Here is a 17,298-nt window from a genome sequence, read left to right as displayed (position 1 = left end):
TTGGGGAGTGACCAAAGGTTTAAAAGGTTGTAGCATGGAAAATATTGGGATTGTTTCTAGTGTGTATAACAAGCGGTAATTCAGGAGTAGGATCAACATGCTTATTCACGCTATCCCTATTAGAAGCTGATGGCGTGTGAGGGGTATGCATTTTGAGTTGCCCACTAGAATAGGTAGCATGCTGAATCTGGAGAGAAACCAGCAGCATAGCTCGCGCAGGTTGCTAAGAGGGCACTGGAAGGCGCAGACAGGCTTGTTTTTAGTGCGCCAGGAGCGCGTGGATACACTTGTGCCTCCTTTAAATGGTCAGTAATCACGCCCTTGAACATGCTCAGTAATGTCTCAAGAATAGAATGCTGACCTGATGCCTTCAGAATTGTCGCCACTTAATGATGTTACGCAAGTGATCTACAACAAGCAGAAAAGGGAACTTGTTACAGAAGCACACAAATTTAAAAACGTTCCCCCAATTAAAAAGACTTCCCCCAACAGTCAACAAAGTCGAAGGGAATTATGTGCAGGTTCCTATTGGGAGGGAAGACACGCTCCTGCATGCTGGAAATTGGCAGTAATGGTGCCCTGTCACATGCTCCAGTACTATTTTCAAAAGAGTAGAACACAGACGTGATGTCTTGACTCTCCCAGCAGTCCGCAAATTCAAAGTAAATTAGGCGCAAGTTAAAATTGAAAGTCTAAAATGGGTGAAAAGCTTGTCTTAGATGTATTTTCATGCTTCGTTTACTGTCTGATACTGTAGGTTTGGAAGAGGCAAACCTGTTCATCATAGGTATACATGAGCAGGATAATCCAGCAATTGTTAAATGAAAATATGCATTTTCTGCATTTGTTTGAAATCCTTAAATGGTATACATAGATGAGTGGCTTTTTAAAAGTACAGTTTTAAATTATTTCTTTACGGTGTATGCGAATGATAAAAGTACAGAATTGTATAAAATCAATAGGATGTTAAGACTGAAGAAACACTTCTAGAAAGAAAATAATATTGTGTTGCTTATCATGCAAAAAAACAGGACGAAGTTTCCTTCAGGAAGAGTGGGAGGGGTGGGAAAAAGTATTTCCTTCGGAACGTTGACCTTAGAAATGTCAAAAAGTGTCTGCACAAGCTAAGGCCTCAGCTCCTTTACAGATCTTCCTGCTCTGCATATATTGCTGCCAACATAATGTTAGCTATTATGAGCAAAGAAAAATTCTAGAGAGGCCTAAGGAAGGGATAGGGTATCATAGAGCATCAACAAAAGGAGGAAGAATTAGGATGCCATTGGGCATTAACAAAAGGAAGGATTAGGGTGATTTTGGACATTAACAAAAAGAGAGGTTAGGATCCTGTTGGGCATTAACAAAATGAAGGGTTAGGGTCCTACCTGGATCTATACGTCTGATGTTCTGTTTTCACTGTTAGAGCCTTTTCCATTTTAACCCCCCGCTCCATTTTCTTCACCTATAGTGGAACACCTCCAGGCTCACTTTCCTGTTGTAATTTCTACCCTTCTCTAACTCCTTTCTGTTCAGTCTACCTCTTTGCCATGTCAGCCCCTTTTCTCCACCTTACCGATCACCCGATTTAAAACCCTTTGATAGCTCTTTCCCCACCCTGGAAACATTTGCTTTATTGGCCCCATCTATATATTCTGCTGTCCTCATTTTCCACTGTTTTGTTGTTTTAAAATTGCGATGTGTTTTTGTCCACTTTCCCACCACCTTGCCTTCTCTGCCGATTATTAGGTCGAGTTTACTCGAACCTATTGTTGTCAACCCAAAAGCTGACTTTTTACGATGCGGATTTTCAAAAGTTCACGTGAAATCACGTGACCACAAGCTCCTTCGTGCACGAGCTTGCATTTCCCCACAGGCTTCCCCCTGCCAGCAGCATTTGCCACATCAAAGGCTTCCGCTGCCCCGCCCCCGCCGTCACTTATTCACGGCCGCAGGCCATGACTTCAAAGGGTTCCGCTGCCCCGCCCCCTGCTTCACGGCCATCTGTTCCCCAGCACCTCCCCTCTCTCTCCCCTAATTACTCACTGCTGGCCGGCCGGCACATATAGTTTTCCACGGCTTTCGTTTTCCGCTTGATTGGTTGCTTTGCTAATGCTTTTTTACACTGTTCCTTGTCGTATTGTGCAGTTTTGTATTATTTCGCCGATGCACATGGCTTTATCATCCCACGTGGCAACGATGTTTATTGCGCTTTTCACAATGTAAAGAGTGCTTCATACAAACTTTCTCCATCTCGCCGAAGCGCACAGCTTTATTATTTTTTTTCATAGCACTAATGTATTTAAATTTCGTCCAATTAGCTCGGCTTTCTTAATATTAGTGTGCATTGCACATTTATTCTCATCTTTATTCACATCTACCTGTTCATTTCATTTTGCTGGGGTTTGCATACATTTTTCTGGTTTAAAAACTTGTTTTTATTTGCTGCCTTAGGACCCTTTTTGTGCAGATGTGCTGGTGTCCGCGACCAAACATCCTTAACCACAAGTAATGTTTGATAAAATCATCCTTACCTCTAGGTGGAGTTTCCCGTAGTCGGACGGAAGTTCTGCCTTTTCTTCATTGGGATCGCTCTGTTACTGTGTTATAACATTTGCGGTTCTCGTGTGTGTCACGACAGGAGGCCATTTCACAGCTCTCGCACTATGACTTTTCACGCTGCCTCCAGCGAATCCACTACGTGCCATGTCACATTTCATAACGTCGGGCCATTGGTTGTGATTGCCGTTTATATAGCAACGTCCCTCACAACCATTACTCGTTGCTGGCTTTTCCTGTTTAGTTTTACGCTGATGCGCACATCTTATTCGTGTGCATTGCACATTTATTATCATCTTTATTCACATCTACCTGTTCATTTCATTTTGCTGGGGTTTGCATATATTTTTCTGGTTTAAAAACCTGTTTTTATTAGGTGTTATTAAGGAACATGCAATCTGTAATTCCTCCTCCTTCGTTTTTAGGTCACCCTCACACCCCCTCACCCTCCTAACCCTCTCACCCTCACACACCATCACACCCTCGCCCTCACCCTCACACCCCCTCACACACCCTCACTCACCCTCACTCACCCTCATCAGCATAGCATAACAAAACATAGCATGGCATAACAAAAAAAGCATAGGATACACAACCTCACAACCCTCTCACCCTCACCCTTGCTCTAACACACTCACCCTCACCCTCACACCCACCCTCACCCACCCTCACTCACTCACTCACCCACCCACCCACCCTCACTCACCCTCACCAGCATAGCATAACAAAACATACCATAGCATAACAAAACATAGCATAACAAAACAAAGCGTAGCAAAATAAAACATAGAATAGTATAACAAAGCATAGCATAGCAAAACATAGCAAAACACAACAAAGCATAACAAAGCATAGCATAACAAAGCATAGCATAACAAAACATAGCAAAACAAACCATAGCATACATAACAAAACGTAGCATAGCATAACAAAACACAACAAAGCATAACAAAACACAGCAAAGCATAGCATAGCATAACAAAACATAGCATAACAAAACATAGCATAACATAACAAAACATAGCATAACAAAATACAACAACACATAGCATAACAAAACACAACAAAACATAGCTTGGCTTAACAAAACATAACAAAACACATAGCATAGCAAAACACAGCATAGCATACCAAACACAGCAAAATATAGCATAGCATAACAAAACATAGCATAATAAAACAAAGCATAGCATAATAAAACACAACAAACCATAGCATAGCATAAAAAACATAGCATAACAAAGCATAGCAGAGCAAAACATAGCATAGCATAACAAAACATAGCATAGCATAACAAAGCATAGCCTAGCAAAACACAACAAAACATAGCATAGCATAACAAAACATAGCATAACAAAACAAAGCATAGTATAGCAAAACTAAACATAGCATAGCATAACAAAACAAAGCATAGGATAGCAAAACAGCATAGCATAACAAAACATAGCATAACAAAACACAACAAAACAGTATAGCTTAACAAAACATAGCATGGCTGAACAAAACATAACAAAACATAATAACATAGCAAAACACAACGTAGCATACCAACACAACAAAACATAGCATAGCAAAACAAAGCATAGCATAGTAAAACACAACAAAGCATAGCATAACAAAGCAGAGCAAAACATAGCATAGCATAACAAAACAGCATAGCATAGCATAACAAAACAAAACATAGAATAGCATACAGCATCACTCAGCACCACCACAGCATCACTCAGTGGCACCACAACATCACTGAGCTCCACCACAGCATCAATCTGTGCAACCATTCAACAACAACTGGTTCAAATAAGTTATCTCCATGTTTCAAGCTTTATTACAAATGTAACAAAAAGATGTTAATATTTGACATATGTTCTTGGATTTTCGTCACAATAAAATACACTGAACATAATCTTCACAAATGTTATTTACAAAAGTTTAAGCTATTGCCATTATAAATTACAATAACTTTTATTTAAGTATTAATTATTTAAAAAACATTGTTATTTGTAATATCAATACATGTAAGTCACGTAAATACAACACATATTGCATTACAAATGCTATAGGTGTCACATTTGCGAGAGTTATAACTATTGGCATTGTAAATGACAAAGCTATTAATTTCGCAATTTTCAAAAACAAAACCTAAATAAAAAATGTGTCATTTACAATACCAATAGCTCTAACTTTCCTAATACGAGACCTATTGCATTGCAAATGCTTTTTCAACTTGTGTCTGTCTTTTGTCCTTCCTTTTGGACAGCTGCACATTTTCCATTCCTCGGAAGATGGGTGAGCGCATGAATAATTACTTAGCAAAATGTATTGAGGTGAACCAAACAGAACAAGTATGTTTGGAAAGCCAACTAAATTAATTATGGCAGTCCTAGGCAGTGTTTATTTTCACTTGCGTGTTTTAGAGTTTACATATGGTTCATTCAAGAGTATCAAAAATAAAATACAAAAGAAATTTACAAACATCACAAATATGTGGTACACACATACATTTTTGAACAAAAAACACAATTAAGGGGAATCTTGGCCTCTCCCGACCACATCTTAAAAAAAAAAAAACGATTGGTGGTTCTAATATTTGTTTGTCTTTTAATGATTTCTGCCATAATTAATTTATTTGGCTTTCCAAACATATTTGTTCTGTTTAGTTCACCTTAATAAATTTTGTTAAGTAATTTTTCCTGTTCTCACCCATTTTCCATGATATCTCGTCAGCCAAAGAGCTGCAGTGAGTATAGGGCATCTCCCTATTTTTAATAATTTTCCATTCCAGACACTTCTCTGGCCAATCCAACCTTTACACACTACAGCCCTCACAGTCTGGATACAGTGGACTTGGGCCAATTGCAGCAACTTGAAATTAAGTTTTCATCTGTAGATGCCAAATTGGGACGCCATATGGTGTTAAAACATAAGAAAGCTTGGGTTAAACCCTTATTTAAAATTACATCAAGAGTTCCTTCGAATTCTGCCCAGTGCCCAATCTTCCATTACCCGCACAAACCCTGCGGTTTATACTTTTTACCTGTTTTCATGAACGTTTGGATTCCATTCAACTCATGGCACAAGTCAAGACTAATCTCAAAAGAGCCTTGTGTGTATGCTGCCTGGTCTGCAGAGACTACAAACTCTAACCCTGTGGAGGCGAACCACCCACCCTATTGTGAGATCCCTACCACACTATCACCCTATCCTACTGCTTGTGCAGCCATTGCATAGAATTCATATGAGTGTACTGAGCAGACGTCAAAGTAATATTGAAAAGCAAAAAAAACTATGAAACAGACATGCTGGGAGTTTTATCCCTGTGGAAAAGGCTCATTGTTTGATTCCTGGTATGGGACACCCATTCATCGCTATGGTTACGGTGACCATCATTATACCCTAGTGGCGAAAATGCCGTCCTGTTGAGAGATTCCACTGATGGAAGCCTTTGAAAACCTTGTGGGTCTCCCACCTCTAAATGAGATTGGACGCTGCCAATGTTTGGCTGGGTGCCCGTTCTTTGAAAATCTAATTGGCCTTGTTAGAAATTCTAACATGTGAAGCTAAAACTAGAGGAACGTTACTGTTTTCCAATAAAACATCATTTTATAATGTGCTTATTTTCCTCCACTGATGGAAGCCTGTGAAAACCTTGTGGACCTCCCAACTCTAAATGAGATTGGACGCTGCCAATGTTTGGCTGGGTGCCCGTTCTTTGAAAATCTAATTGGCCTTGTTAGAAATTCTAACATGTGAAGCTAAAACTAGAGGAATGTTACTGTTTTCCAATAAAACATCATTTTATAATGTGCTTATTTTCCTGTGTAAAGTCCTATCCTAACCCGAAAGAGGTGTAAGCCCTCTAAGGAAGCGACAAGAAATGGTACCCAGATTTAGACCAAGACAAATAACTAACCTGAGTTCCGGCCAATACGTGTACTATTTACTAGTAGTTACAAAATAGGTTTACTCAACAAAGTGGTGCCTGTTGGACTCAGTCTTTTAGGTTTTCTAGGTTATTTTTTTCCTGATATTATGGTAGGTACTGTGTGGCTATTGTGAGTAGAGCTATATAAAATTGCTTAAAGAAATGTATTGTTGGTTGAGCCATGTTCTAGCAGGATTTGGATGCTTCTACCTGTCTAACATTGTACCAGTTTTTAATTTAATGTTTCTCTCATTTTAGCTGATTCTCCTTCTTGGTGGAATTCCATTTCTTTGGAATTCATCAGAGCATTTCATCCAACAAGCTGGGTTTGGAGCTGAATATGAGGTGGGTTTAAATGTACATTCTTTTTTGTAAATTGTGTCATTTTACTATTTAACTTTTTTTGGACTTGGCCCTTTTTTCAGGGTCATCGCTGAACTTTTTTGCCTTCCTCCTGGTATTTATTCTGACCTAGTGTTGGTGGTTTTAGGACTCTGGGCTCTTTATCACTGCTGTCAAGTAAAGTGCATGTGCTTTCTATGGTCAACGTGGTAAGATTGGTCTACACCAGTTTGGCGTCTTTAATTTACCTATTAGTCCCTTGTAAAATGGTATCTCATATACCCAGGGCCAGTAAATTAAATGCTACTGGTGTGCTTGCAGCGCTGCTTGCGCCACCCACCAAAGTAGCCTTTGAAACCGGTCTCAGGCCTCTGCCATTGCAGGGTCTGCGCGCACAGTTTACTGCAGCTGTGACGTGGCACATAAAGTGGTTGCCACGTCTCTGACTCCCCTTTCACTACACATCAGTCACCCCTAATGTAGGCCCTAGCTAGCCCCTTGGGCAGGGTGCGCTGTAGGTAAAAGGTAGGACATGTGCCTTAACTGTGTGGCATATCCTGGTAGTGGCAAACAGCCATTTTGGTTTCTCACTACTGTGAGGCTGACCTCTCCTAGGAATGCATTGGGGATTCCCTGATATGTGTTTCAGTGGTAATTCCTGACCTGAGAGGAGTAGAGTGTTCAAGTTTGATATGTTTGGAATAGTGGTAATAAATGCTGCGTAATGGTGTACGCAGATTTATTATAACTATTTTAGAAATGCTACTTTTAGAAGTGACACAATGAGGTGGGAAACCCAATGTACCCTTGTGGCTTGGGAAAGAACTAATGTTGACAGGTAACGTGTGCCGACAAGGGATTTCACTTCACTAATTATTTCTAACTGTAGATCAGTAGGGAATTCATCTGTCACTGATTTTACATCTTAATTTCATGAAGAAGCTGTTGGTCAATCATGCTTCTAAGAATAGTAATATGCAATAATGATTAAGAAACACGGGGATATCGTATATACAAAAGGATATATTTTCATTTTAAAAAGGGTACATACGTGATGAAAAATCAATCTCATATAGACATTTATACAAGGCACTTCATTGTGGACCTATATTTCAAATGTCAAATAACAACCAATCCAGAGAATATATGTATATTAAGTGCTGTGTTGCAAAAATCAATCTACCAATCCACTTAAAATATCTCTTAAGAACAAGGATTAGGGAGATAGTCGACGTTTCGGTCTTCGCGGTGTGACTCATTCAGACCATCTTCAGGACTATGAGATAATGTAACAAAAGACCCTTATATTGGATCGTTCTTAGAAACTGCACTTCGGACATTTTTCAAGAGAGGGGGCACGCTGCTCCTTAGACCATCAGTAATGCAGGAAGTCAAATTTCTGTTGGTCTCCCAAAGAAGACCATAGTTGGGGGTTTCTTCAATTAGCACGCCTCACTTTCAAGTGATCAAATTATTAATGTTCACAAAGAAATTCTGAATTAAACGAATGAGTAGCTGGAACCGGCAGCAGTCCTTCGTTCTGCAGAACCTTTACCTGTCAACTTTTAGAAGTGGGCATTTCTGTGTGCTATGTGTCTTTGTGCCTTCATGTTGTGTATTTCATGTCCGGCTCTGGAGTGACAGGGGCTGGGGAGGTGCAGTGGCTCCAGAAGGGCTGGGTGAGTTGCACCCCCGCGCATTACGCACATTGTTTTTGCTGCATCAGCAGCCAGAAGGGGCCAGGTTGGAGGCCCCGTCTGAGGGGAGACACCGATCTTTGGAACACTGCAACGTGGGGGCACCTGTGGTATCTGATGAGGACATATTTCCTGGGCTGATGTGAATACTGGAGCCTGAGATCTTATGTGTACATTACTGCAATTGTTTCCTTGGGTGCACTGTGGCTAATTTTGTGTATGAGCAAATGTGCAATGCTCAGTGTCGTCATTTAGGTTATGCCTAATGTGTTGTGCCAATGTGCCAAATTGCCAATGGGTATTGGTTATCCCCAAGTGTAATGTTTATGTTGTGGTAGTAATGTGTTCCTAATAGGGGAGTATGGTGTAATACTGCTGATGGCTGTGAGTAAGGTGCTCTGCTACGCCCCCTTATTTTGTTTATGCCTAAGAGGGGCTTGATGTGCACAAAGTGCTATGGTGATGTGTACACCTCATAAGTGTTACTGTGGTGCACTGGTAATCTAGATGTGATGCGTAATGTGTTTATGCTACATGCAATGTTACCAGCTGTTACTGGTTGTGATTTTCACTACTTGTGTGTCCTAATGGTGATGACAGTGGCCCGATTGGCCCTGTAATGTATATATTCCCCAGTAAAGTCATACCTAGTGCCTGTTGGCACAGTGTATATATGTGATTGCGTTCTTATGTTTTTTATGAGTAATACAAAAGCTATTTTTTTTATATAACCTTGTGTGGAGTTTCTTTTGTGGTGTGCCTAGTGTGTCACTGTTGTGTGAGTGTGTTGCGCAAACACTTTAGAAATTGCCTCTGGGATAAGCCTGACTGCTCTGCCAAGCTACCAAGGGGGTGAGCAGCAGGGGTTATGTTCGGTGTGTAACTCCCTTGCCCTGACAAGAGTGGTGGTTTCTGCCTGGCTTAGGCGCTAGCCCTAGCCAAACAGAAATCCAATTTCTAACAACTTTGCTTTAGCATTTCAATATTTTATAAGTGAACTTGTACATAATATTCCTGCTCTGAGTCTTGGTTAGTTATGCGTGTGCAGAGCTTCAAATGTAGTCGAAGAATATATTCTGTATTTTATGATGGGCTTCTTCAGAGCTTTTATGCCACATCAACTAGACGTCAGAGGACTGGGATAAAGAGTAGATTGAGAAGCAGAGGATAAAATAGAGGAAGGATCCTTGTGGATGGAGATGTCCTAAAGGCTTGTTCCCCACAGATGGTTTAATATTGTGCTCCGGGTAGTTGGTCTTAGGTGTCTAGCAAGCAAGTAGGGAGGAAGTGCTAGAAGGCAATCAGTCAGATAAAGTGGCTGTGGAAGAAGAGGCAATGTATGTTTGTGCGCATGCAGTGGATTGCAGTGTAACTTGGAAGTGAGAATGCGTTACTTTTTAGGTCTTTCCTGTCAGATGGCACCAGCTGTCTAGTTGCAAGAGACATTTTGTGGTCTTTCCAAGAACTTACAATGGCCTTAAGGCCCACTCATTACTTACCATTGATTGGTTTTATTTTCACTTTAATTTCCTTCTTATTAGATGGCTTTTGTTGTCCTTCTTGATCCATCTTTTGTTTGTCATTCTCCTGTAGTATAGCCTCTTTACCATCCTCTTATTTCTGACTCGTGGCCTTCCTCTATTCGCTTTTTGGTTAAGCACTCCACATTTGCTTCTCCCCTCAAGTGCTGGTCTCCTCCTTCGCCCTCCTTGTTGCTGTCTCACACATGTTGCTACGTTCTCTCTCTGTCATGCAATTACAAATAATAAATCCAGAAGAGGCTATGAACACTCTTTTTATTTATTTTTTTTTTTTTTTTTTTTTTTATCCCAAAGCCACTAATAAACTTGTCTTTTGTTGTTGTAAAAGCATATTTGCCTTTTCGTTCCATCCAGCCTCAAAGATTGCTTTTCCAACAATGACAATTCTTATAGCAGTGGCTTATTTTTTTAACCTATAGCCACTATTAACCCCTTCTCTGTGGTGTTAATTTTACCGCGGTGCGAGGGGGGGTGCGGTGCTCATGACGGCTCCCAGCAGTCATGAGTCACAGTAGTCATGTGCTCATGACGACCGGGAGCCGTCCGAACTCCGCCCACTGATTAATTTGCCCGCACAGGCGGGGAATTAATCATTTGTGGGCGGAGCTGCAACGTTCGGACGGCTCCCGGCCGTCATGAGCACATGACTACCGTGACTCATGACGGCCGGGAGCCGTCCTGAGCACAGAACGAGTTAAATGTCTATCTTGTTCAAACATGTTTGCTTATTTTTTGTCCCAGCTGGCCTCCGAAAGACCTCTTCCAACAATTACTAATCACACATTAATCAGTGACTGTGGATGAATATATTTCGGCCTGGCTTGGCAGTGCGGCTGTTGCTAGACGTTATGTGATGAACCTGAAATAAAGTTTTGAGGAGTACAGCTTTGGAATTTGGCTCCTCCCACGTTTTGGTGGACATGAGTACATGTTTTGATTAGGCAAATGTGTGCTTACATGAAAAAAGTGCTTCCCCCTCCATGCAACTGTGATTTATTTTGTTTATCCAGCTGCCTGATTCGCAGGGCTACACATCTGTATGGATTTTGAGGTGTGGCTTTGCTGCACAGCTCTCACCTGACCTAATGGTCTCTAAAGCAGAAGACCATAAAATTATGTTGTCCATAGTGTATCATCGTTTTGCCATTCCTGGATGACCAACATGTTGGCTCTAAATGTGGCAGCCATAGTGGAACTTTGAAACAATGTACCATAGCCAGGTGAAACAGTACCACGGCAAGACCGATTTCTTAAGCTATGTTTAATTTTGTAATTGGAAGCTTAAGTGTAGTAAGTAGTCCACACTGGTAGATGTAGTTAAAGTAGGTTTATTCAAGATTATAAACAAGTAGCTTAGACCCTGTACAGCAGCCTCACCAGGATCAGCCTGCTAGCTGCTCAGCCCTTCTACCAACTATCACCGCTCATACCCAGTCACTCAAGCATTCAACTCATGGCCCACACACCAACGTTCCACACAGAACACTCACTCTGGCTGAGCAGCTAGGAACCAGATAACATAGGACATTAAAATACAACATGAGAATACTACACTATCTCTTTCCTATAGAACAGAAGAATAATGAAACCCAACTAAGATAAACTATAAACATCACAGTACAAGATAAGACAATAGTCTGTAATGCAGGGATGATGGCAAAACCACATCAGGCGAGGGATAGTGACTACACAAGGAGGGCAGATAGATTACCCACACCCCCTCCTCTATTAAAAGAAAGAAAATGAAATTCAATGAGCATGCTCCCCATGAGAGGAGACCAGTTGTGTGGAAAAGAGGGACTGAACCCCAAATTCCAGCCCCCCCTTAAAACAAGGGACAACATGTATACTCCCCATGTGAGGAGAAAAGTAATGTGGAAAAAGGGACAAAAGCCAATTCCCTTCCCCAAAGTAAGGGATCCAAGGGACGAAAACTCAAAGAAATGTAGTGAAAAACACTTACTAACAAAACAAACGTGTGGCACATGGTGGCTTATGCACACAAGGTGTAGAACCCCTGCAACCAAATTGAATGTGTGGCACGTGGTGGCTTATGCACACAAGGTGAACCCCTTGCTACAAGCAAACCCTGTAAGATAACCCTCATGTAAGGGTACAGTGACGTAATGTATGGACATGGGACCAATACCCATTTCAAGCATGAAAGGGAATCAAACCCTAAAGCCAACCCTTATGTAAGGGTAAATGGCTCACAATGAGGAAAATGGGACTAAAACCCATTCCTGCGTGAAAGGGAAACAAACCCCTTGACCCAACCTTCTCTTAAAGGTATGGAGACTAAACGTGTGGACATGGAACTAACTAAACACCCATTCACATCCCAAAGTAAGGGATAGAGAAATTGTAAAAGTGACGCTATGGGACTAATTCCCATTCCAAAGTAAGGGATACATAAATTGTAAAAGGCAAGCTAAAACACATCAAACATGCCAACATCCTGTAAGACTTGTTTTCTCCTAGAAAAACAAATAAAAGGCAAAAACCCATGCAACTTGCACTAGGTAAAAAAAGAATGACTAAAATGTCCACATCTTGAATGACACAAATCCCATGCTGACATTCTACCAAAAAATAGAGAAATACAATCATGTACATGTCCACTGTTTTTTGATTCTCTAGCATCCATAACTTGTTCACTGCTCCTTAAAATTGGTAAATTACCTATATTATTGGCGCTTACATACAGAGTAGAATAGAACAGTGTGTTCTGTAAAAAAAAAAAATCAACGGTGAGATGTAATAAACATGCATGTGTACCAATATTGAGGCACCGTATAAACATGTACCTCCTGTGCATCGCAAGCTTCAACACGTGTCTTTGCTGCAGAGCGTCCGACCTGCATGACACAGAAGATCCAAAACTGCTCCGTGGGTGAAAGTATTGTCAAATTCCCTCTTGTGCTCCAAAACGAAACAGCAGAAAATCACTCCAGGAGGAGCAGCGGTCAGCCACAATGTTCTCCGACTGACACACTCTTGCGCCGCCCTCGCCAAATCCGAACAAACTCGGTTAACGTGGTTGGCAAAAGAAAGAAGGCAGAGCACCAACATGTTGCAATGACCCACCGCCAATCAAAAGGTGGCCGCAAGCTGACGACGTGGATGCAGGGTGGCTCTCAGTGCGCTTGAGCACCAAAACGTCCCAAAGCAACAAAAAGCATGAGAGAGGAACAGGCGTCACAGAAGGTCCATTGTAGGCATTGTAGGAATGATGACGAGCACAGGTAAGATTGCATGCGCTGAGTGTGCGCGCGCTGTGTAAAGCTTGTGATATGATTCAAATGTCGCACAGCGGTTCAACTGATATGGTGAACACAACAAAAATCGCGTGGTAAAGCAGTGAAATAAAAGCGATATACAACCCCAGACAACTGCTTGTAAAACTTCAATGTCCCACACCATGCGTCTTAAAGAAATCCCACCGGAAGGCGTTGCTCGTGCTTGAACTTTCAAATCGCTTGAAATGGAGCGCTGCTATGTAGCCCGATTCCATTTGCCACTGTTAAAGAAAACACACCAAGTAGTAGCGATCAAATGTCAATGTGTGTTTCAATGTGTGTATCGTCCATCACAATGTATAAAATGTCCATATAAAATGACTTTACAGGTAGAATATAAAAAATGAAGAGGCTTACCCTCCCGGAAGGCGCAGGAACACAGATTCAAATATAGAATAACTGACCTTCCAAATGTGTATCATTTTAACATCAAAACACACCAGGGCTTCATGTAGTTGTCAAACTAACAGTCTCTGTTGAGCATTCCTTTAAAGGCACAGTTGTAGATATGTCCAGATGAAACAGGGTACAGCATGCTTGGGCTGGGGCTGTCCGATGTAATGGACACTGATGAGGCTGCAAGGCATGCTGTTCAAGTTTCCTTTGTCGCTTCTTTTGTTTCTGTGTGGGCTCATGTGACCTGGACTTGTCCTGGGAATTTCCTTGTGTTGTCTGTTGTTTCTCCCCAACCTGTTGACAATTTGTAGATGTCATCTTGAGCTTCTTTCATTGTGGAGCGTGAGCAAGTCTCCAACTCGTCGGTAAAATAAATGTAATAATGTAGTCCACACTGGTAGATGTAGTTAAAGTAGGTTGGTTCAAGATGATAAACATGTAGCTCAGATCCTGTACAGCAGCCTCACCAGGAGCAGCCTGTTAGCTGCTCAGCCCTTCCACCAACTGTCACTACTCATACCCAGTCATTCAAGCATTCCACTCATGGCCCACACACCAACATTCCACACAGAACACTCACTCTGGTTGAGCAGCTAGGAACAAGATAACATAGGACATTAAAATACAAAATGAGAATCTATATCTATACTACTATTATAAAGAGAGACCTGGGAACCTTTGTATTGTATTGTATTGTATTTATTGCTTATTAAGCGCAACTGTCACCCCCAAGGGTATCCTGGCGCTGAGACCGAACCATGCATCTATTAAAACAGCTACATTACTCTGGGAAACAGATAGGTTTTGAGGCTCTTTTTAAAGGTAAGCAGATCAGGGCAGCTCCTTAATGCCAGGGGGAGGGTGTTCCACATCGTGGCAGCCGCAAAACTGAAAGCGCGACCACCCATTCTCGTTCTGTTAATTTTAGGGACTTTTACCAAGAACGCCGAGGATGATCTTAAAGGTCTGGCTGCCTGATACCAGAGGAAGAGGGTCTGAAGAGGTATTGGTCCCAGTCCATGCAGGGCCCTATAGACAAGGCAGAGAGCCTTAAACGCAATTCTCTGCTGGACTGGAAGCCAATGTAGATCGGCTAAGGCTACCGATGAAGAGGCGGACCGTGGTCGAGACAAGGCCAATTTAGAGGCCATATTCTGTATCCTTTGGAGCTTTAGGATCAGAGTCTTCGGGGCAGCCAAAAGTAGTGCGTTACAGTAGTCAATCCTACTGAGAATGGAACTACGCACTACCTCAGCTCTGGAGCCCTGTGGAAGAAGTGGCAAGATTTTCCATAAGGCACGGAGCAGACCCATGCATGTTGCTGCCGTTTTATTTACGGAGGCATCAAGCTGCAAGTTGGGTTCGAATAGAACTCCCAGGTTGCGAGCTGACTCTGACGCCTCCACCGATCCCGGAATGGACATAGGCCAGAAATCGGCCGGTAGTGTACGGGGAGTTCGGTCCAAAGAGCAGTGAAGTACCTCCGTTTTCGATCCGTTGAATTGTAACGCATTGGCTCGCAGCCATGCTGCTGTGGCTGCCATACAACGGCTTACCCTTTGAGGCGGGTAAACTCCAGAAGTACACCACCAATCATCACGACACCCAATACACCGTTGTAAAGGGGAGTTCCAGGAGATGGACATAGGCTATGCACACGGGGCACCATATACATTAAAAAGGAAAAGACCCGTGCCAGCAAAGAAGTCCCTAGTGAGTGTCTGCGTTGTGCGTTGTGGGCGTGACAAACGCGGTGGGGGTGTGACAAACGGCGGGGTGGTGTGGGGGCCTGACTAACGCTTGGTGGGGGCGTGACAAACACAGGGTGGAGGGGGGCGTGTGGTGGTCCAAGATCCCGTTTCCCAGAGCCCCGCCATGGTGCACTCACCCGCTCTCCGCCCACAGGGTCCCTGGCCTCGGAATCCCAGAGCAGCACCAGCCCCAGCAACGTGAGAAAGAGCCCCACCATGCTGCACTCACCCGCTCTCCACAGTAGGGGCCCGGCCTCGGAAGCCCAGAGCAGCACCAGCAACGTCAGTAAGTCAAACAAAAGCTGCGTCGTCTGCTGCCTGTCCTCGGCCCTCCTCGCTCCCCCAGGCTCTCAGCCGCGCTCCCTCCTCCGCCCCTCACGGCTCTCAGGACGCTCCTTCCACGGCTCAGCTGCTCCCGCTGCAAACGCTGGGGGCATGTGGCGGACCGATATCCGGTTTTCCAGAGCCCCGCCATGCTGCACTCACCCGCTCCTCGCACGTAGGGGCCCGGCCTCGGATGGCTCTGCTGCTCCCGCTGCTGGCCGCTCTGCTGCGCGTCTCCTGCAGCGGTGTTGCCCCCAGCCTCCTTCCGCCCCGGACAACGTCAGGACAGGCTGCTAGTACTACAATAAATCCATCATGTTTAGACAGCAGCAGGTTTCTTTTTTCTACGTGTAGTCTTTTTCTGCTTGTATTCTTTTTATTTATCTTTCATCTGTTGTTGAGTTTGTGCATGTTCTGTTGCTGTTCTGTCAAAGAGTGAATGCAAGAATGGGTCAGTGATTTGACGAATAGATGCATGAGCGCAAAGATGAGTGCTAGAGCGCATGTATGATGATTTTAGTCTTTTCCTCATCCAATCATTGATACAAAATTCACCATCATTTATAGGCCAGACCTACTGGCATTGGCATTGCTTGTTTATTTATCCAAGGCGACATAGTAAAGAATTGATCTGTAATTTAGCCTTTTCTTGGAAACAGATATTCAGGGTTGTCTCCCGTGTTTCTTCAGCCTCTGAAGTTGTTTTGTAACATTTACTGACAAATCCAGCAGAAGCTGCAAAAGTACATTTATTTATTTATTATAAGTCGCCATTGTTAAAGTCCTTATTTATTTTACTTGGTCTCTGAAGTTGTTTTTTCGGCAGTTACTAACAATACGTTCAGCAGTGGTTGCAGAGGCACATTTGTTTCTATTTTTTGACCCTTACCCACTTTTAACCCGTTGGCTGCTGCCGTCGGCCAACGATCGTCGAGTGCACTACCTTGGTAGTGCTGCGCACGTCCGTTAGCCGACGGTACCCCACCCGTTTTTCGAACGTTCAGCACTGGAGCTGAACGTTCGACTCAGCCAACGGGTTAAATACGTGCTGGGCTGTGAGTTTCCACTTTAAATTATTACTAAAATACATACAGCACTGGCTCCAAGCAAACCCTTCTTATGTATTACCAAAAATCAGATGTTTACATTTGAAGTGTACACACAGTACTGTGACTGAAGACCCTGTCTTCAGAAGTGATTGTGCCATTGGTGGCTTATTGCCATGCATTATTCTGGCTGAACCGTGTTAATGTGATGTTAGTCCACTTTTAAAGAGTGTTGCTACAGCATTTTTTAATAATACACTATGTACTGTATAGTAGGCGGCCTACATCTTTTGTATTACTTGGTTTTAGCAGAACTGCTTGTTTGCTTATTCATACCAGTAGGCCTCTGATGTTGCTCTTCCAACAATTACTGACAGTAAATCCAGCAGTGCCAGTAGAGCAGATGTTTCTGTGCCTATTTGAATGT

General features: G+C 42.7%; 1 protein-coding gene across 1 annotated transcript in view; it reads left to right on the top strand.

Annotated features, from left to right (window-relative positions):
* Window positions 1–17,298, top strand: part of ZMPSTE24 (zinc metallopeptidase STE24) — a 165,496-nt gene that overhangs the window by 13,249 nt on the left and 134,949 nt on the right. Inside the window, exon 3 of the mRNA XM_086921435.1 lies at window positions 6,734–6,820. Coding sequence (XP_086777561.1) covers window positions 6,734–6,820 — 87 coding nt within the window. The remainder of the gene's footprint in view (window positions 1–6,733; window positions 6,821–17,298) is intronic.

This window comes from Lissotriton vulgaris, chromosome 5 (genome assembly GCF_964263255.1).
Source record: "Lissotriton vulgaris chromosome 5, aLisVul1.2, whole genome shotgun sequence".
Classification (NCBI taxonomy): Eukaryota; Metazoa; Chordata; class Amphibia; order Caudata; family Salamandridae; genus Lissotriton; species Lissotriton vulgaris.
The sequence above is the reverse complement of the archived record's forward strand: the minus strand, read 5'-3'. Positions and strand labels throughout refer to the sequence as shown.